General features: G+C 46.4%; 1 protein-coding gene across 7 annotated transcripts in view; it reads left to right on the top strand.

The window, feature by feature from the left end:
- Positions 1-22,115, top strand: part of LOC144753804 (uncharacterized) — a 2,685,544-nt gene that overhangs the window by 869,256 nt on the left and 1,794,173 nt on the right. For all 7 annotated transcript variants that reach the window (XR_013594537.1, XR_013594539.1, XM_078641375.1 and 4 more), the window contains one exon: positions 18,372-18,446. Coding sequence is in view for 5 of the 7 variants with exons in the window: in XM_078641375.1 (XP_078497501.1) it covers positions 18,372-18,446 (75 nt within the window). In the remaining 2 variants the exon portion in view is untranslated. The remainder of the gene's footprint in view (positions 1-18,371; positions 18,447-22,115) is intronic.

Consider the following 22,115-nt stretch of genomic DNA (forward strand, 5'->3'; position numbering starts at 1 on the left):
CAACGTTTAACTTTACCTCTTCAGGGCTCGGTGGAGTGTGGGCGCCATCTTCCTTTGGGCTGGTCAGGCGACCCAGCTCGGCGCCACACCCACCGTGCTCCGCCCCTATTTAAACGTACCCAATGAGGAAGCGCAGCGGATGAGCGCAGCGGGAGCGACGAAGGCGCGCCGAAGTGGCGCCTAAGTCAAGCCCGTCTGCACCCGTCCGCGGCCGACTGGGGCTTGGGGCGCGTCCTAATGTCCTATTTTACTCATCCGAAGACCTACGCTCTATTCAGGGTGATTGGCCTTTGTCTGGGCCTATTATTCGGCACATCTCTGCTCTCGGTCTTGATTCTACCCCTCATCACATCATCCCTTCCCACATGACTCCTCCACTCTCCTTTGTTCCCGACCCTGGTTCCTTACCCTCTTCCCCTCCTCTGTCTATTATTGTACTTAACACGAGGTCGGCTGTAAAGCATCACCAGGAATTATTTGTGCTGCTCGATACCCACCAGCCTGACATGTTACTTTTAACAGAAACATGGTTTTGTGAGTCCTCCCTGCTCTCCCTTTTGGCCGCCCTTCCCTCGTCTTATGTGGCCCTTCGTGCTGATCGGTCAGCGGGTAAGGCAGGGGGTGGCGTGGCTCTTATAGCCCGATCAGAGCACAACTTTCAACTCCTTCCCTCTTTTCCTATTACTCCCACCGAGCACCTTGTGGCTCGCTCTCTTGCCTTCTCTCCCCCGCTCACCTGCTTATTAATGTATCGCCCTCCCCAGCCTTCCAACTTGTTTTTGCCAGCATTTCAGGACTTATTGGCCACTTTAGCGATTAATCACGCTTCAGTTCTAGTATTAGGGGATTTTAATTACTGGCCCTTAGACCCTCATGAATGTGCTGCTTCTAAGCAATTTTCTGATTCACTTGTATCCCTGAATTTTGTCCCTCACTTGCAGATTCCTACACATATCCACGGTCATGTACTAGACCAGGTCTGGTCTCTTAATATCTCGGTCTCTTCCATGTCCGTGTCCCCATGCCCCTGGTCAGATCATGCTTTGATCTCCTTCTCCCTCCACCTTAAGTCGGCAGTAAAGATTCCGCTTGCCAAAAACACCTGGGCGCGGAACTGGAATAGGGTAGACCTTCCTGCATTGTCATCCTCCCTCTTGAACTCTGCACCTAACCTAGAGGGTTTATCTTCTGTCTCTCAAGCCGTTGCCATCGATACCTGGCTTGCTGGAGGCTGCGATACGGTAGCCCCATTACGTCGGATTTCAACCCGAAGACCTAAGGAGTCAAATCGATGGTTCGGCGACGACTTGAAGATAAAAAAGCTGACCCTCAGGCGGGCCGAAAGGCAATGGAGAAAGGATTACTGCCCTCTATTAAAAACTCACTATATGACTTTGCTGAGTGACTATAAAAGGGCCATATTAGGCGCTAAGACTGCATACTTTTCAGCTAAAATTCTGGTGGCGGAGAACAAACCTAGGGAGATCTTTTCCATCGTTCATGACTTGGCCTATTCCGAGAGGACCACACTTAAGCCTCCCCTACCCAGTCCCTCTGTGATTCTCTGAACTTCTACTTTCTGGAAAAAATTTGCAATATTAAAGCCAATATCCCACTTCCTTCCCCTACTTTTGTTGAGCCCCACCCCCCGGTTGCTCACGGTTGTCTCTCTTCTATCCCCCTGCTTACCGAAGAAGTATTCCTTGCAATACTTCCCAAAGTAAAGTCGGGATCCCCGGTTGACATCTGCCCAGCTCATGTCTTGCAACAAATTTATTCTACTTGCCCCAAACCACCAATTTCCCTTCTCAACAGCTCGCTGGTTCAGGGGGTGGTAATCCCGGCTCTTAAATCTGCCACCATAGTGCCCATCCTGAAGAAGCCTGGCGCGGATCCTTCTGCGCCAGCTAATTATCACCCCATTTCCCTTCTGCCCTATCTGGGCCAGGTGCTGGAGCAACATGTAACATCGGTCCTCAGTGCCCATGTAGAAGCCAATGGGGGCCTAGCGTCCCGCCAGGCAGGCTTCCGGCCTAGGCACTCCACCGAGTCCGTTGTGGTGTCGGTCCTGAACAACCTCAGGGAGGGCATGGACCAAAATAACCACCAGGCTCTGGTGCTCCTCGATCTCTCCGCCGCTTTCGACACGGTGGACCATTCCATCTTACTTTCCCGTGTCGGAGCGGCGGGGGTCGGGGGCTCAGCCCTGGTTTGGTTATCATCCTTCCTGAGGGATCGCACCCAGGCGGTTCGGCTGGGGGATTTTTCGGCCACCCAACTCAAGGTCACATGTGGTGTTCCCCAGGGCTCTTCTCTCTCCCCTCTTCTGTTTAATCTCTACATCTATCCTCTGATCTTTGCACTTCAACAACTGGAGGTCACCGTTTATAATTATGCGGATGACCTCCAGCTTATCTTTTCTCTTTCCCCTTCTTCTCATTCTATTTCTAACTTTCAGACTGTTATGATTTTCATCAGGGACTGGATGAACCACAACCATCTGAAGTTGAACCCTGATAAAACAGAACTGGTCCTTACGGGTGGTTCCTCCAGTCCCTGGAACTAGCTATTCTGGCCTTCTTCTTTAGGACCCCCTCCCACGTCTTCTCCCTCAGTTAAAACCCTGGGCATTAAAATCAATAACCAACTTAATCTTCACTCACAAATTAATTCTGTTGTCTCTTCTTGCTTTCTTGCTCTTCGAACTATCCGTTCTGTCTCTCGCTTTTTTTCTCCCCTTGCACTTAAACTAATCATGTCCGCTCTGGTGATTTCCCGGCTGGACTACGCCAACGCTCTATACAACGGCATCCCAGCGTATAGTTTGCGGAAGCTCCAGCTGGTTCAAAACCAGGCGGCCAGATTGGTGTATGGTCTCTCCCGCTCCCATCACTCCACCCCCTTACTGAAGGCATTACACTGGCTACCTGTTAAGGAGCGATCCCTTTTTAAAACTGGCTGCATGGTTTTCCAGGCGCGCCAGGGCACGGCTCCTGCCTTAATTTCCTCCCTGCTAAAAGAGTATACCCCTGTCCGTGAGCTCCGCTCATCCACTCAATCTCTTCTCCAGGTACCCCGCTACAGACGTAAGAAATGGGGCGGAGCCAATTTTTCATTCTTGGCACCATCCTTCTGGAATTCCCTCCCCGATCACTTACGTCTGGCCAGACATTACTCCCTCTTCCGAAAAGATCTCAAGATGTTTTTGTTCACCCAGGCCTTTCCTAATGTAATCTGATTTTATCTTCTATTCCCCTTACTGGTTTCTTTGTTCCTACTGCTAAATTAGTCTCCACAGCGCCAAGAAACCGTATGGTGAATGTTGCGCTATATAAATATTTTAAATTCAAATTCAAATTCAGTTCACTTTTCTTTCATGAGAAAGAAGACTGTTCAATAAACCTTTTATCGAAAACGCCCATCTCTCTATTTCTCTGCAACTCTGTAGAAATGAAGCATGCACGATTGACCGAGTGAAATACTTATCTATTGTTTCCGCGACCCTAGAGATATATTTCTTATTCTTGGGAAACAAAGTTGTCATGTTTATGCGGTTGTCAGAAACTAATCCCTTCTTGTGAATTCAAGAAAGTTTAATATATTCGATAGAGACCTAGTCGACCTCAGTCCTACGTCTAATCTATAGGATATATTATTCTAATGCGCAGAACCTATTGGGAATATAGGAACTACTCTGCACTTGTCCACCACCAATATTCAAGAACATTCTTTTAACTACCTCGGCTGCCTAGCCATTAAGAAGAATCATCAATAATCAACCAAGGGAATCTTTCCTGAAAACCTAAAAAAGGCCTACATACTTCCAATATTAAAGAAAATAAACCTGGACCCACATGACCCGACAACTGCAGAGTGTTTGCAAATGGGTCTTTCTTGGGCAAACAGAGCAGCATTCAACCAGATGTCACAATTAATTGAATATAACTCCATATTTTCAGACTACCAAACAGGATTCTGCCCAGGAAGAGGCACAAAATATGCCCTCATTGCCATCTGGGATGACCCTAAAAATACTGTAGAAGGGAGGGGGTTGATGCACTACATCTCTTGAACCTCTCAGCTGCCTTCTACACAGTTGACCATGACACTTGAATGCAAAGAACAGAGGGGGCTACTCTCGACTTAAACACATCCTACCTTTAAAGCAGTACTAATGTCATCTATACTCCACCTTTCTCATCCAAACAAGGGGCAGCTCCTTAGCTAAGGTAAAGGAGTGTTGTCCCACTGCTCTGTGAGCAGGTGAAATAGACAAAATAAAATAATTGCACATTGTTATCATTTTATTTTTCAGTCCTTGCTCAGCTGGTATGGGGCGGAGCTGGCCTGTGTCAGAGGAGCAGGCAGAGGAGTGGTGGCACTCTCCTCAGTATGCATGAAAATTAGGCTGGCAGTCTCTGGCAGGCCAAACAGTCATGAGGACTTGGGATGTTCTCCGGCCAGGCTGCATTACAGCCTGGTTGGAGAACATGCCCAGGCTCCAACTCCCTCTCTCAGTACCGAATCGACGGTGCTGAGACCAATCGCAATGCTGCTGTCAGCTGTGTTGTGATTGGCTAGGGGAGCCTAGACGCCTGGGTGCTTCCTGTCCCTGCTTCCTGCTCTGAAGTCCTGGAAGGGGACGAAGAGGACCGAGAGGTGGCGGCGACACACAGGTAAGTGTTTGCATTTACATTCCATCCTCCAGTTGCCCCACCGCCGTTAAGTAGCAGCCACTACTGTCCAAACAGTATTCTACAAAAGGAGGGGTCCCTCAAGGCTCTATCATCTCACCTAATGCTTTTCAACATCTATGTGAAGTCATTACCAGCAATTATCAATACATTTCAGCTTACATGCTATATCTATGTAGATGACAAACAAATAACCCCTAAATTGGAATGCCCCAAAGGCCTATTGACTCAAGATGTCACGCTGGACCAGCAAAGTTACCCTAGATCTCTTCCGCGCCCAGGACCTTGAGGGGATAATCATTCTGAGCCTTCAGCTGCCGACGAGGAGGTTTTCACGCCTGATGACAATTCCGATTCCAACTTCGAACAGCATGCCAAACTTTGGATCGATGCCAAAGAAAATTTTGAAGCCGACTCCTTGGACTCGATCTACTCCCAGCTCATTGTAAACCCGTCTGTCAGATCCGAAGCTGTTGACATCTAAACCCAGGTGCGGGATGAAAGATTAATGGTCGAACCTGATGAAACTGCAGGCCGAACATTATGCTCGCCAGAGACAAATAGTCATCTACCCACAGACCGGCTGGCTCATAATGCAACCTTCTGTGTCCTCCAAAAAGACTCACCTTAGAGGATGCACTGGAGCCCCCTCCATCACCAACAAAGCAGCAGAAGAAGCACAGCAAAGTTACCAGTCCTCTTCCTGACTGTGCTAGCACTACCCTTCTCCACCCTCACCATCCACTTCTTTCTGTGGCTGACCCACTTTTGTTCACACCTCAGAGGTCACCACATTCTGCCTCGGGTGAACATGGTGGGGGTAAATATACAACCTGCCCCCACCAGAGGACCCATGGGAATCCTATGACATGGATCCACCAAGCGATACGAACCCGACATTTACCCTGCCTGCCCCTCCCCTCCAAACAACACCACCTCCTACCACTAGGTATTGGGTAGGGTTGCAGCTTACCATAATGTAGACATGCATAAAGAATCTGTCGAAGAGGGTTTCTTCTTCAAAACTCTTTCCTCTGCTCATCATTCTATGCAGTGCTTGCCTATGCTGAAAGGAATGCTCAGACCTGCTCCTGGTATCTTCAAGAAGCCATTTGAGGCTCAGGTGATCACCCTCCTGGTTTGATAAAAAAATACAAATGTCCCCTTCAGATCCCATCTATGTTAGGGGCAAACACTCTCCTGACTCCCTGGTGGTGCAAACAGCACACAAGCTGATAAATGCACAGGGCACAGGTGACACCTGTCCGCCGGCCAAAGAGAACAAAAGAATAGACGCTGCTGGAAAGTGCATCATAACACAGTTTGCCAATCATTGGTATATCGCCAACTCCATTGGCCTACTCTCCACATATGACCGGGCCCACTGGGACGAAATGGAAAAGCTCCTCCAACCTTTCCCAGAGGGGCACCGTAAGAGAGGATGTGTATTGGTCTAAGAAGACAAGCTGATCTCCAATACTACCACTAGGTGTTCCTTAGATGCTGCTGACATGGCTGCTTAGGGCATCAGCTTTAGCTTACTCCTCTGCAGACATGCCTTGCTCTGTGTCACCGACTTCAAACCAGATGTTCAACAGCATCTCCTTATTCTGGTAGTAGGAAAGTGCCCCTTTTTGCATGGTTATCCCCTAACATTTTGCCAGATACCTGATGCCAACTTCATTCAGTGTGTGTTGGGATCCTGCTAACCAGGCCCCAGCACCTGGGTTCTTTCCCAAAACAGTACCTTTGTACCCCTAATTGGCCACCTCTGGGCCACATGTAAGTCCCTTGAAAAAGGTACCCTTGGTACCAAGAGCCTTGTGATCAGAGAGGGCATCTGAGGGCTGCAGTATGTATTGTGCCATCCTCAGAGACCCCTCACCTTAATACCCTCACCCTGCCATTGCAGGCTGCGTGTTTTGGTGCAGAACAAAATAAAGAGTCGACATGGCACACATCCGTGTGCCATGACCCCCCAGCACTACCGGTGGCATGGGTAAGTCACCCCTCAAGCAAGTCTTTCAGCCCTAAAGGCAGGGTGCACCATACCCAGGTGAGGGCACAGCTGGATGAGCAATATGCCCCTGTAGTGTCAGTGCCATTCACAAACATTGTAAGTGCAGTGAAGCCATTTTGAGTGCATTGGCTGGGAGTTTGTCAACACAAACTCCACAGCTCTTTGATGGCTATACTGAAGTCTGGGAAGTTCGGTATCAAACTTCCCAGCACATTAAAAATGCACTCAGAGGACATCTTGGAGATGGCCCCTGAAAAACGACCAACTCTGATGTGGTTTCCGACTGGCTCCCAGCCATCTGCCACCACCAGACAGATTTCTGGACCCCTAGGTAGAGAGCCTTTTGCTCTCTGGGTCTGGAAAGAAAGCACATCCTGGGTAGAGGTGTCATGCTTCCCCGCCCAGGATGTATAAGGTCCGCGAAGAGAGAGCTTCAGAAACATGACACCTTTGTTAGCTACCCCCAGCCTTTTGCTGCTAGCTCACACCGGTTCTTACCTCCATCTTGGGCACAAGAACCGGCATAAATACCTAGCCAGTAAGGGAGGTGGGCCCACCTTTGCCAACCCCACCCCTCAGGTGGGGAGGCAAAGTGAAGCCCATCTCTGAGTCCCTGCCATCTTGAAGATGGGGGGACACCTCCAATTAGGAAGAGACCTATGCCCCTCTTCCCACTGGATGGTTGCATACTAGTGGGTGTACACACCGTAGGGAAGGGACCCCTAGCTCCCAACTTGTACACTCCTGTACGCCCCTAAGGACAACGACAGCTGCTTTGGCCCCAGCCCTTCCGGCCTGTCTCCTGCTTCAGAACCCATGCAAGATAAAACCGGCGTGTCCTACAGCCAGCAACCTCCAATATCCCCAGGGACCCCAAAGAACTCTCATCTACTGTGGATATTTCTCCAACAGCTACCCAAGCTAGGACTCCATATCCAGCTGGATCCACGAGTCCTCACCACTCTGTGCCCAATTCCCACAGTCTTCGTCCGAGTGGCCCAACACCCCAGAGATGTCCCCCGGCGATCGTGACCTGTGATCCAGTGTTGTACTACCTCCAATGACCTTCTCCTTGACACCTGCAGACTCATCTTGAAGGGTCCTTCTGATTGTAACTGGAACTGGCGAGAAGAACTTGACACAAAAAGTCACCCCTGCACCCTGAGGTGCCCGACCCACAGTGTCCTGGTGACCAGCAACTTTTCAACTTCATCCTCCAGTCATTGGGTCCCTTCATCCAGTCTTCTGGCTCCAGCCTGCAGTCCCTTTCTCCGAATGACATAGTCCATAGGAGAGCATTAGGAGTGGTGTGGCGTGGCGTGGCGTGGCGTAGCGAAGAATATAGTATTATAGAGTACTGTGGAGTGGCAAGGAATGGCATGTTTAATTAAGTGTTGCCGAGTGGAGTGGCATGGAGTAGAGTGATGTAGAGTAGTACAGTTGTGAGTTTAAGTAACAAAATCGTCAATAGAGACCGCAGATAGGATGAAAGTAACAAAAATAAGAAGCTGTATGCCTCTGTTAAAAGTAAACATGATTTCTATTTGGTCTGGCAACAGCTAATGCTATAAGTATTGCGATTTTAATCTTTCAGCTCCTTTCTACATGCCGCTGTTATGTCTATTCACGGAAGCATCCGCCTCAATATCGCTGTGCCCTAATTAATGCGTGATCATTGGTAAAGCATGCCTTTGAAACGGCTGAGGATATTGACTAAAAACAACCAGATATCATTTTTACTACAGAAACCTGGGCAAACAGTGCCTTAACCCCAGAACTCTTAGCAGCAATCCTGTCAGGCTACACCATGCACAGACTGGATCTCACAAAAGCGGTGGGGGGCTTGGAATTATTCATAGGGTGAAGATCATGGCCAGATTTACAGCTATTTCTAATGAAGACTGTGAAGCTATAGGTTTTTAGTTTGAATTGTCCAAAAAGAAATCCTTTAGAGGAACCATTATTTATTTATCATCCACCGGGTCCCTTAAGCAATTTCCCTAACAACATTAATTCCCTTCTAGAGGATGAAATTTACCATGTGAACTTTACAGTCCTTGGGGATCTAAACTTTCATTTAGAATCCCAAAAAGACAAGGACACCATAGCTCTGGTAGAACTCATGAATGCCTTTGGTCTCTCGCAGCATGTGCAAAAAGCCACACACACTGCTGGCCACACACTCGATGGCATTTTCTAAAACAACAGCTCCATCACTGATCTTGATTTTCTTCTGCTTTCTTTGTCAGATCACGTCACCACTTTTTAGAGCTAAAAGGTGTAAGCTCAGCCATAGGTCCTAATAATAAAGCAGATAAGGTCACCTACAGAGCATGGTCCAAAATAGATAGTAATCAGCTACAGCTATGACTTATGCAAAAAACACACATACACACGTGGAAGACCCTGATCTAGCTACTCAGAACTATAATAATTGGTTAGTGATGGCACTCAGCCAAGTAGCTTCCATAAAAAAGACCAAACAAGGTAGGAAAAAAACCCTCTGCACCTTGGTTTTCCGAGGCCCCCAGACTAGAAAAACAACACTGTAGGTGCCAAGAGTAAATGGAGAATCAAGTATGAGCTTCACTAAAAGGAAGCATGTAAATAAGCTCTAGCCAAAAATAAAACTCTTCTGACCGAAGAATAAAAAACATTTTTTATCTTTGATTGAATCAGCAAAAAACTTTTCTAGAGAATTATTTCAAGTAATAAATAGCCTCATGAAGCAACCAGAAACTAAGGGAGTCTGCAGCACCCAAACCTTCAGTGACACCATTGCCCAATATTTCAGAAATAAAGTGAATCACATTTATCACCCTAAGAATCTAGCAGCACACATTGGTATAGGGACCCATGAGCGCCCGACAACTAAAAATCACCCTCGGCCCACTTTGATAATTTCTCCCCTATCACAGTGTCACAAATCTTGAATTTCATTCAGACTACTAAATCAGGGTCTCCAGAAGATCCATGCCCTCCATCCGTGCTAAAATTAATTCTAGAGAGGGTAGCCAAAGTACTGTACCACTACACCCACACACTGCCTTTGTCGGCTGCATGTTTTGGTGCAGAATAAAAGTGATGAGTCAACATGGCACACATCCCTGTGTGCCATGCCTACAACCCACTGCCCTAACCTAGATCAGCCACCCCTCCAGCTGGGTACACTATGACAGTGGTGAGGGTACAGGTGCATAAGCCCTGTACCCCTACAGTATCCAAATCTATTCTTGGGCAGTGTAAGTGCAATGCTACCATTAAGAGTATATGGTGTTGGGAGTTTGTCATTACGAACTCCACAACACCATAATGGCTACACTGAAAACTGGGAAGTTTGGTATCAAACTTCTCAGGACATTAAATCCTTCGATGCTCATGATGGAACCCAGCCGTCATGAGCCATGGGTGGCCTGTGTGCATGACGGCTGTGTTCTGTCACGACCAAGCCCGCGATTGAAATGTCCAGCACAGGGCTGGAATTCCTGCTGCAGGCAAGGTGTTAAACCCATACTGATGCCAGTGTGTGACTTAATGTAAAATGCACAACAGAGAGCATCTTAGAGATGCCCCCTGAAACTCAACCAACTTCTAGTGTCCTGACTGAGTGGCTGCTTAGGTTGCCATCAACAGACATGTTTCTGGATGTTTCTGGGTTGAGAAGCCTGCTGCTCCTGGGGGCCTGAAACAATGCACATCCATGCACGAGGTGCCAAGCCTCCTCCCCCAGGATGGGCAGAGTTCACGAAGGGGAAGCTTCAAAGCCATGTGAGCTTTCCCAGACCACATGTTGCTTTCAGCAAAAGGTCCCCACTGGTTCTGCCTCGAACTTTGGGCAGGAGACCCGGTGGGAAAAACAAGTGAGGGGAAGAGGTGTGCCCACCTGAGGGGTGGGGGAGGTGAGGTGAAGCACAACTCAGAGTCCCCGCCATCTTGAGGATGGGAGGACCTATCAACCAGGGACAGGCTCAGACCCTGCTCACACTGGAGGGTGGCGCAATAGGGGGTATACACACCCCTCGGAAGGGACCCATTGGTCCCTGCCCTCTACCTACCTGTAACACCCCTAAATCTAGTATTTAGGGGGCACCCTGAACCTTGCTTCCTCAGATCCAGAAACAACAAGAAAAGAAGGACCGAACAGCCGTGCAGAGCTAACAAGAGGGCGATGCCCACTGACTTGGCCCGAGCCCTACAGGCCTGTCTCCCCTCTAACCTGCTCCTGTGAAATCCCGGCGTGTCCTGCAACCAGCAACCTCGAAAACCCCGGAGGACTTGCCTGCCTTCACTTCCAAAGATTGCTTCTCCCGTAAACACCGGATTTGTTCAACTGCAACCTCTTGCAGCAGCTGGAAAAAGCAAATCCCGCCCACTCTGCACCCGCCATACCCGGCCCGAGCTTGAGTAGAAAAACATCATGAGGAGGTCACCTCGGCAAGCCTGAACCGAGATCTGGCGACCTCTGACCTGCCTCAAGCCTCCAGCCGAAGCCTGCAGCCTAAATCCAGAACACTCCCCAGCACACGGCGACAATGTTTAAAAATGGTTCAACAGTGCACAATATCAGCACAATTTATACAAAGGAATTCTGATTCTCTCTCTCTCTCTTCTCTTCTCCTTTTATTTTGTAGATCTTCAAACAGCCGACATGTGTTTCGTCGCATACAGGGGAATTGACCCGAAACGTTTTGAAGGCTATGTAGGTACAAACAAATGAAAAACCAGGATTACAAACACTCAATACATCTAATTGTGTGAAGGTTTAACTCAGGGATCAAACCAAATGTCATGAGAATAGGGGAACATATGCGAGCAGGCAAGCAAGGAGACATGAAATATCCTCTTGCTGCTCACATGACACTGTGTTCCACTCAAACCAAGGACAGACGGTTTGAATTTTATTCACCATATTATGACATCCTAGATGTGGAAACAGGGAACTAGCCGTACGTAGGAGGAAGGCAATGTGGATCCTGAAACTGCGTAGCACTGAGACTGGGTTAAATATTGACCAGGAATTACATTATTTCCTGGGGAGAAGAAATGCTGATCTGCCACATTATTTGCTGAACCATTTGTGTCTATGTGGTAGAGGAGAAGAAATGAGAAAGGAGAATTCCTTGTATATATTAGATGCTTTTTATATTTCCTGGTTTATGTGAAATGTATTTTCCATGCATTCTTTTTAGATACTGTATTGTACCACATTGCATATATCTTTTCACCCAAGGGGGATGGAGAAAGATTCTGGTTTGAGGAATCACGCTCTGACATTGTGTGCATTCACTTTCATAAACGCACTTAGTTATCAATGGAATCTTCATATCGGATTAGCAGTGATATTTTCACCCTCACAAATTCCTAGAAACCACTTGCCGTCATAAGAATTGCGTTCATTCTTTTTAAGTGACATTTTAAATGCTTATTAATGCATGGTATAATGCTGATAAATTGGCACTCCAAGATGGCCACTACTTTAGAGGGGCATATTTTAGTCCCTTCACTGTGTGTATTAAGAATTCACCGGAGCTACCAGTATATGCAGTCATTTCTGATGACGTTGGTGAGGAAACGCAATTTTACAAAAGCGGGGCAGGTTTTGGATCACTCGCGTTGCGTACTCGACAACACATGGATGGTGGCGTCCAGAGGTTAGAAGCTCCAATTACGGTAAGAAAAGAGAAAAATAGAGGATTAATGCAATAAGTTGTGGGATTGCGGAGAGCGTGCCCTGACTGATATTTACGTAACGTGAGCTAATATAATTGCTACGGGCTAGCATGCATACAGGCTTCTGTATGACACAAGCCTTAGAGCAGAGGTCTTCAAAGTTTTGAAGTTTGAGCCCCCCAGCTGAATTTTGTTTAAATGTCGGGCCCCCCCACCACCTGACAGAAATTTCTGGAATCTGGTACACTACATAATCGGCCGCCACCCGCATATCCCAGGCCATATCCGGCAAATAATGTTCAAAACAATGAGTGTTTCCTCCTTCTCCATGAATTCCCTCACTACCACTCACCAACAATGCACCTCATCTCTCTATACCACCTTTCGGGCAAACATATAATTTGTTTTATAGTGCTACTCATAGTTTCATCATACTCAGGGGCATATGTACAAGCCCCTATAGACACCACACCGTCACTTTTTACGACGTTGTGGTGGCAATAGGGGCATTGCCGTATTTACAAGGCAGAGTTAAGCCACTTAACTTGGCTTAAAGCTGCCTTGTAAATAAGGCCCCCTTTCATGCAATGCTTAGCATGAAAGGGTGGGCAGTGGGTGTTGCTGTGGGCGTTCCACTGCAACAGGCACTGATTTTGATGTTGCGCCCTATTTACAAGGGCAGCGTAAAAGTGAGGCAGCGTTAAAATTAAGAACAGGGAAAACCTGGTCTTAAGCTGGCGAAACTAGGAGAAATGCATTATTTCTCCTCATTTTTGCTTCATCCATGTGTGCTGCCTTGTGCAGCATCCATGGTAAAAGCAAAATGCCTTGTATTTGTAATCTTTAAAAAAAAAATCAAAATTTGTGATTTCTGTGTGTGCTGCATTAAGCAGCATACATGGAAGTGAGACAAATGGCATTTAAAGATTGTTTATGTACAGGAATGTCCCCCTCCTGTACATAAACAATCTTCTCCCTGCACCCAGACACCCTTGCACTATGGCGCAATGGTGTCTGCGTTGGTGCTACACTGCTAGTGTAGCGCCAGCGCAGGGGAAACGCAAGGCTGCACCATATTGTTGTAAATATGGTGCAGCCTTCTGTTTCTGAAGTGGCGGAGAGAGGCCTTAACCCATGACTGCTAACGCCTCACTCCGGAACTTAACTGAACATATGCCCCTCAGTTTGTTTGATCAGCGTGATACACCTTCTTTGTAGCAGGCACATTAACACTCTGTGCTGTGAGGGTGGCAGTAGTGCTCATGTGAGTGCACAGTGAGGTATGCGACAGTTTGAGAGCACTGTAAGTGGAGTGACTGCAGGGTGAGTGAGGTGATCATATGAATTTGGGTGTGCATGTTAGTGCAGAGTGGGACTAATGAATGCATGGTTAGTGATGGGCTTGTTGAAGGGAGATTGCAGATGAGCAGTGAGGGCGACAGGTGAGTGAAGTGTCACATGAGTGCAGGGTGGGTAGTGTGGTAGTGTGGCTGCAGGTTGAGGTACAGGGAAAACTGCGGAAGTGAGAGCAGAGTGATCACTGAGTGCAGGGTGAATGGTGTGAGTGCATGGGGGTCAGTATGAGGGAATTGTGATCCCTGTGAGTGCAGGGTGAGCATGAAAGTGAAGGGTGAGAATGAGAAGCAAGTTGTCTGAATGCAGGGTGCATTGCCAGACACTTGCAGTAACTCAGAATGCTATTGATGGCAGCGCAAGGTTTCAGATATGTTAAACTATTGCAGGGACGGCCTTAGGCATGTGCAAGCTGTGCTCCTGCACAGGGCCACCAAACCACAGGGGCCCCCACGCCAATATATATCCTTAATATAATAATCCTCTGAGGATGGATACATATTTGCGTGGTGGCCCCTGGCAGGGATTTGGCGGCCTCTGGCTCTGTTCCACTTCCAAACACCCTGACCCCCCCCTTTTCACTGGCTGGCCCCGCCCGGACCCCCTCTTCCGGGGCCCTCTACCTACGCTCCCTGCCCAGGGCCGCCATGAGCCTAGAGCCGCCCCTGACTAGCTATTGCAATTATGGCATTAACCAGGGAGCGAGGGTGGAGGAAATAAATACTGGGCTGATATTCCAACAAACTTCTAGTTTTATGATTAGGATTGCCAGCTCATTATTTTGATGTCCCAGGTGGTACAAAAATAAGCAGTCACCTAAAGTTCTATTTTCAGCACTTATCTGTGCATACTCTGAACAGCAAATATAAATAGAGAGCACTTTAAATTGTGTTTTAGGGCTGCTTGAATGATATGACTGATAATAAAAGGGAATAAAGACAGAAAAGTCACATCATAAATGAATACATACTTCTTTATAACACATACTTAGTGTTAAGAGAAGCGATTTGCAGGCTGTTTAAACACCTGACTGAGATTTGTCTTTTGGCAACTTAAAACCCTTTTAGCCCTTTGATCATTGTGCTCCTGCCAGTGTAATTTAAAAAGCAACATTGTCACCTTTCTGGGAAGAGCTGTCCCTCCCTGACGGGGTTAATTTCCTAGAGCTGAAATGCTTCAGCTGCAGTGGGAAGCAGGAAGCCTTCCCTGCTAAAACTGAAAGCAAGTAACAGACATTCATTTCATCTGCAGTGTGAGGCAAGGAGTCTCCTCTGCTCTGAAATAGTCACTTTCAGTTTTAGCAGAGGGGACTCCTGAGTCCTTGCTGTACCAGGATAGCCCCCCAAAAACCCAGTGTGTGGCAGCCTGGATGAGACAGCTTCCTGTGCACACAGCTGACCGAGTATTTCACAGGTCTTTAAAAGACCTTTTTCTTGTTAATGAGGCTTAAATGGTTTTCAGCCCTTCTTAGGGCCCCTGCAGCTCCACTCTGCCATTCGTTTGAAGAATCAGTAGAGGAGAAAGGTGAGATTTTAGGGAGGAGTGTGTGCCCCCCCTGAGACGGTGTCGCGCCCCCCCAGGGGGGCGCACCCCACAGATTGAAGAACTCTGCCTTAGAGGCACCTCATAGTCACTGCCACGCTCGTTTCACTTAACCCGTTCTGTGCTCGCGTCGGTCAACGCGAGCACTAGCTTCTGTGTGCTGCGCATGACCGACGGCCAACGCACCCCGCCCACTCAAAAGAACGCTGCACCGCGGCGGAATGTCCGCCACGGTAAATAGGTGAACATACGGGCGCATATTACATGTGGGCGGCATTTCGTGTTTATGGCAATTTCCATTTAAGATAACCAGCAAATAGACTGTACCGGTCTTTGATGTACACTTTGATGCTGTGTAGAAATGGGTGTTCTTTGGTACTGACACTGCAAAAGTAATTGTGGGCTTAGACATAATCTAATGATTATGGATTCGAAAATGACTGGACTTTCCGAACAGACACACTGGCAGACATAAATATAAATATGTTACCGATGTTTACACTTGACCGTCTACATGTAGAACTATCTGACCTAAGAGTGTGGACAGAGTTGAGCTTTGATGGCTGGATAATTATAAGAATATAGTATGTGGACTGTTGCTTGACAAACAAGATGCACAAGCTTTTGTCAGAACCTGTGGCTAATAGAATTAATGAGGTTACCTATTGAGCTGTTCCTGGTTTGGTGCTCTTTCAGCTTGTGATATCTGAACATATCATGATTCCTGGATATTTAGGAACTGTGTTTTAAGGACGCCGCAAGATACAGACACCCTTTGTGGGTTGGAATTATCACCACAAACTAAGTAGGTATTCCATAAGAACTAGCATTGATAATAGCAGTGAGTGTGGCTTTAGAGATACTAGGTGCTTACTGTGCATTATGTTTTTCAATCTACAGAGGTTTCTAACAGAGACCACTTAGGTATTTATGGCACTGCTGTATAACATGGGCTATATAGGTATGCCCATAGATTCTTTCCACCCACACTATAGTGATTTGATTTAGCAAACGTCACCTATTCCAATCACATTTTGCTTTTCACTTTCACGAGGCCCTGTTGACTCACAAGACTATTCTGAATGGTTACACACATCGAAATTCAGACTTGCAATTCCACTATTATATTATTTTAGTTTTCTTTCCTCCATCTTCCTGTTGGTTTTATTGATTTTCTTTTGGCTGGTCTCTATTGGGACATCCATTTGGTTTGGGAGCTATTTCCACCTTGTGCATGACATTTGGTTTGATCCCTGAGTTGAATCTTCACACAATAAAATCTATTGAGCATTTGTACTCCTGGTTTACGAGGAAGTGCGTTGTTTTTTCATTTGTTTTTACCTACACAGACTTGAAAAAGTCGCGGGACAAATTCCCATGTATGCGACGAAACATGTGTTGGCTGTTTGGCTGTTTGAAGATCTACAAAATAAAAGGAGAAAAGAAGAGAGAGAACATCTGAATTCTTTTGTATAAATTGTGCTGATATTGTGCACTGTTGAACCATTTTTACACATCATCGACGTGTGCTGGGGAGTGTAATTGCATTCAGTAGGCTCAGGCCTTACATTTTGGGGAGGTTGGTGGTTCTCCTCACCTTGCAGCACCGTCACTTAAATAAGTAACTTTGAGATATTTACTCTGGTTTTCTCCTGAGTGGCGCCAGAACCCCTAGATAGCATACCACTGTTCAGCCTTTTCTCTAAATCCAGAAGGCCCACCTAACCGCGACCAGGAGCTGGTAAGTAGATCCAACCTGAAAAGGCACCGCTGCACCCGACGCCCCATGGCCTTGTGCGCCCAAACCAACGGTGCCTAGCCAACCCCTAAGTTCCCAACTTACCTCTTGAAGAGGTGGTCGCACCCAGGAGTCCTTCGTCTCCCTGCATGCATTGTTTTTGCAAACAGGGCGTCCTACGTTGAAACAGCACTCTGCACCCGGCCGCCTCAGTGCCGCTGAGGGTGCACCTTTTGTGCTACTTTTTTCCCCATTTGGCCTGACCTAAACCCTAGGAGCTTTTCTCCCACAAACCAGTAGCCCCCTATCCACCATTGGATAACATTGGGCCTCAACACTCTGCACCCGGCCACCCTAGTGCAGCTGAGGGTGTAACAAGAGTGTATCACTGACCCTTGGGGACCCCTGAGTCTAACCCCAGAACCTTAACTCCCACAGTCGATAACTTACCTTTGATCCGATAACGTGTTTTTCATCCATAGGATTACATTGACAATGTTTCTAAGTGTAGAGTTTTGAAATCTAAAAATATTCCTTAAAAATCGCACAAATAACCAAAACGTTATATCCAGCAAACGTTACTTACCTGTTTGCTGGAAATCTCCCAGTGCAGAAATCTAGATATCCAGCACTGAGTTAGAAAAGTAACGTAAAAAATAACTTACCTGTAATTTACTGAAAAAGCCTATTCATTTGAAGGTACTGTATTTGCTAAGTATTGCAACCTACTGCATCCCCTGGAAATCAAACAAAGTACAATTCCTATTGCATTTTCAAACTGTTCTACATTCAGCAACTTATTACTGTAAAGTATTTAATGCTTGCCTGTGCCAGGCTTGCTTGGTTCTAAAAATAAAACAACAGTATATTTTTTATACAAAAACAAATTGGTCTAGAGTTCAGTCCTTGAGTGTGTGAATCCATTTGCTGAGTGTGTACATCACATGCTTAACACTGTCCTCTGATACTGCCTTACTGCTCGACCACTCTACCACAAATGAAGAGTAAGGTTCTATCTAACTTTAAAGTCTGCCTACCTCTGGGGTCACCTGGACTCTACACACTATACCTCATTTTGGTGTAGTATATATAAAGCCAGTTTCCTAGAGTGACCATCTAAATTTCAGGGGCTATTATGGCAATCTTTCAAGATTCAAGGATCTTCCTAGTAACATCTCTGTTAATAGTAGATGTTATTTGGGTAGTGTTGTTCTGTTTGGTACATCATGCATCATATTTATCAAACGTATATAACTGAAAGTACTTAATATACATTGTTCTGTTATTATACTTATTGTGCTATACCTTTGCAGAACTGATCAGTGAAATATTGTCTCTATTTTTATATCCTCAGGTACATAGGGGGAACAAAAGTGGCAATACAGACAATAAAAACTGTTATGATGACACCACCCAGACTACAAAAGCTGTAAGTATTTATCACTCTTTTAATGAATGCTCACAAACTAATGTTTCGTTTCATAAATGGTATATAGCATCTACGGTAACAAAGGTTATTTTTAATTTTGAAAAGTAATTTTAAAAACTGATAATGTTAATGTCTGTATAGCTGTAAGCTTTTTCACTTCTCGATCTACCACATCACTTTCAGCAGCAAAATATACCACTATGTTACAGGTTACACAATTCCTGGACTATTGACTTTATTATCTAAAAATAAATCTATTGATGTGTACTTCTAGTTTTTCAAAGAAGTATTTTGATACATAAATAGAAAATTGTTGAAAAATTACATATATATTTCAAAAGGATTGTTGATGGGACAGCAAAGTCCTCTGCATGGCGTACATTTACTCCTGCCCTCAGTGGCGAACCTTGAGAATCTGATATCTTGTTTTTTTTAATTCTGGCCCTCGCGTAACACTAATCTAGTGTATGTTGAGAGGCCTAGGCCTATGCCTTGATATGAATGATGTCACTGACCTTTCTTGTGACCTGAATGAGCACACCAAGCATGTGCTCATCTACTGACTGTGGACTACTGTGCCTATCATGGGCCTAGTGTGTAGAGTGGTTGTGGCAGTGTGCTGCCTTTTTATGAAATCACAGTTGTGAACAGATCTTTTTTCCTGTGCCATTGGAGTGGAGGCGTGCTGGTCCATTCTTGTGAAGTTCTGCTTCTACGTGCTAGACCAGATCCTAGAATTAACATCCCAAATGTATGTTACGCAAGTGTTTGTATGTTGCCTGTGTGGTGCATTCATGCTAAACATGAATGACCCATATTAACAAAGGCCTGTTGGTTCTATTTTTGAAGATTCTGGCCTGCTCCATTGCACAAGAGGGAGGTGGGTTTGTTTTTCCAGGCAGTGAAAGCATATTGCTGAAATTCCTGAAGCTGAAAGAAGGAAACCTAGTCACTTAAGTGAGGCAGGGGTGAAAAGGCTCCTTTAGAAAATTAGTTGGACATTTTGCTGAGAGGGGCTGCTGATTGGTCCTCCTGTAGCACTGTCATTAGTTAGATGGTAGGGGTGTTGATTGTGGCTGCTGAAAGCTCCTATCGCCAAGCCTAAGGTTGGAGATATCTTGCTGTAATGAGCCTCGTGTTACACAAAGGCAGTGTCTGGAGCCCACCATACCTGCAAGAACTCTAGGCAGAGGCCTCTGCTGCTGCCCAAATTGAGGAAGAACTTCTAGCCGGAGTCTCTGCACCTGGAAGACGATTGCACATGGTAGGTCCCCACCAGCCTCCAGAGTAGGACTGAACCAACTCTATTGTGGTGAAAACTGTAACGTGAACTGTATGAGATAACTGAGTGCATAAACTATTCAAAGGGGTGATCTACAAATGAGCCTTGATATTTGCCTTAGAAAACTCAAACACAGAGGAAGATGACCTGCCTAATTATGAAGGTGGGGACATTCAGGAGAGAGGGGAAGTGATCCAGGATACAAGGCATATAAGCCCAAGTATACCTGTAGCCTGTTCTGTAAATTACTAAGTTTTACATCAGTTCTCTATTAACGGATCATATGTAGTTCCGTTTAAGGGTTTTCTTATCTATAGACCTCCAGGGACCAGAACAGATTTTGGTCATCATATGCTCAACATCTTAGAGCCACATTTTGGCTGCGAGCATTTTACTGTTCTGGGGGACCTGAATTTCCATTTGGATAATTTGGAGTCAAAGGCATCCTTACTGGATGTCTTCTCTGGCTGTGGGATGCAACAACTAGTCAAAGGTCCTACCCATCAGGCAGGCCACACGCTAGATGGGGTCTTTTCGAATGACCCCCGGCTGACTATTGAGACTCCTTTCCCTCTCTCTTGGTCGGATCACTATGCGATCCCCATAGAATTAATGATCGCCACTGGAAATAGCAAGGAAAATGAGCCTAGTAAAAGGGAATGGAGGCGAAATCTTAAAAGCATTACTAATGATATGCTCGCCCCTAGATTGCCCAATTGGGCGATCTCCTCAGAGGAGGACGTAGGCTCGGCAGTTGAGAGGATCGATACTGCCATTAAAACAGCTATTCACGATCTCGCCCCAGCCTCACTATGTTACTCTGCGAGGAAAAGTCCATCGGCACCATGGTTTTGTGAAACTTTAAGACTTCTCAGGCAGGGAGTACGAAGACAGGAACGTCTTTGGAGGACTAGTTGGGACTTGCGAGATAGGGATAGTCACAAAATCCTCCTAAGGAATTACAAGATTGAGGTGATAAGGATCAAACAGGAGTACTTTACCTCTCTTTCAACCTCACTCTCATTGCCGAAAGAGCTGTTTAAGATAGTAGACACGCTCACATCATTGAAGGTGCCAGATCCTGTTGTTAGTTCACAGCAGCTCTGTAATGATGTTGCACTATTTTTTCAATCTAAAATCATGGATATATATTCGGGTTTAGAGCTTCAGAGGTCGGCACTTTCTACTTCACCGTGTGCATCTGTCCCGTCGCTAATACCCTCCAAGGAGTTGCCTTCAGGGTGTCTGTCCAGCTTCCCACCCCTTTCCATCCAGGAACTTGAGGTCCTTTTGTTAAAGACCAGATCGGGGTCTCCTTTAGATCCTTGCCCCTTGAAGCTCCTTAAACAATGTAAGGATACTCTCCTACCTATGTATCTAGAGATCACGAACAGGGCAATGAGGGACGGTATTTTTCCCTTACAATGGAAAAGAGCGGTGGTTAAACCACTGTTAAAAAAGCCCACATTAGACCCGGGGGTTCTTAAAAATTTCCGCCCCATTTCACTGTTGCCAGCCCCCGCAAAGATGCTGGAAACCCATCTTAACCAGCATCTTGCAGGCTTTCTGGAAACCTCTGGCCTCTTAGATCATTCGCAGCATGGATTTCGGAGAGAGCATAGTACGGAGTCGGCCCTTACCATTGTGCTTGATAACATCTGCACTAGATTGGATAAGGGCCAGACTACCCTCCTCATCCTGTTAGATCTTACGGCTGCGTTTGATACCCTGTCTCCCTCAGTGTTAATATCTCGACTGAGGGAGATTGGGGTTGAGGGGCCCGCACTTAGTCTGCTGGCCTCTTTTCTTGGCCAGAGGGAACAGAGAGTTAAGCTGGGGGAGTTTCTATCTCCATCCCTCCCGGTGCATTGTGGGGTCCCTCAGGGGTCGGCATTAAGTCCGACCCTTTTCAACATCTATGTGACCCCACTTGCCAGGCTTATTAGATCTTATGGGATGGAGGTAGTCTCCTATGCCGATGACACGCAGAATATGATGTCTCTCGCCCAACCTGTCATCTCGGCTGCCTCCAATTTTAGACACTGTATGGAGGCAGTTGCTCAATGGATGATCTGCAATTCATTGAAGCTTAATGGCGAGAAGACAGAAATTCTGGTGTTTGGAGGTAAGGAGGATATCTGGTCGGCGGAATGGTGGCCCTCTTCCCTGGGCTTGTGCCCTACACCCACTGCCCTGGCCAGGAATTTAGGAGTCATGATTGACCCTACTCTGGGGATGGGTCAGCAAGTAAATAGGACCATCTCCACTTGTTGGGGCATAATAAACATCTTGAGGAAGATAAAACACTTTTTGTCCCCTCAAGCCAGAAAGCAAATTGCAATAGCATTAATAGGCTCAAGACTGGACTATTGCAATGCCTTATATCT

The sequence above is a fragment of the Lissotriton helveticus genome, chromosome 5_1 (genome assembly GCF_964261635.1).
Source record: "Lissotriton helveticus chromosome 5_1, aLisHel1.1, whole genome shotgun sequence".
In the NCBI taxonomy this organism is placed as follows: Eukaryota; Metazoa; Chordata; class Amphibia; order Caudata; family Salamandridae; genus Lissotriton; species Lissotriton helveticus.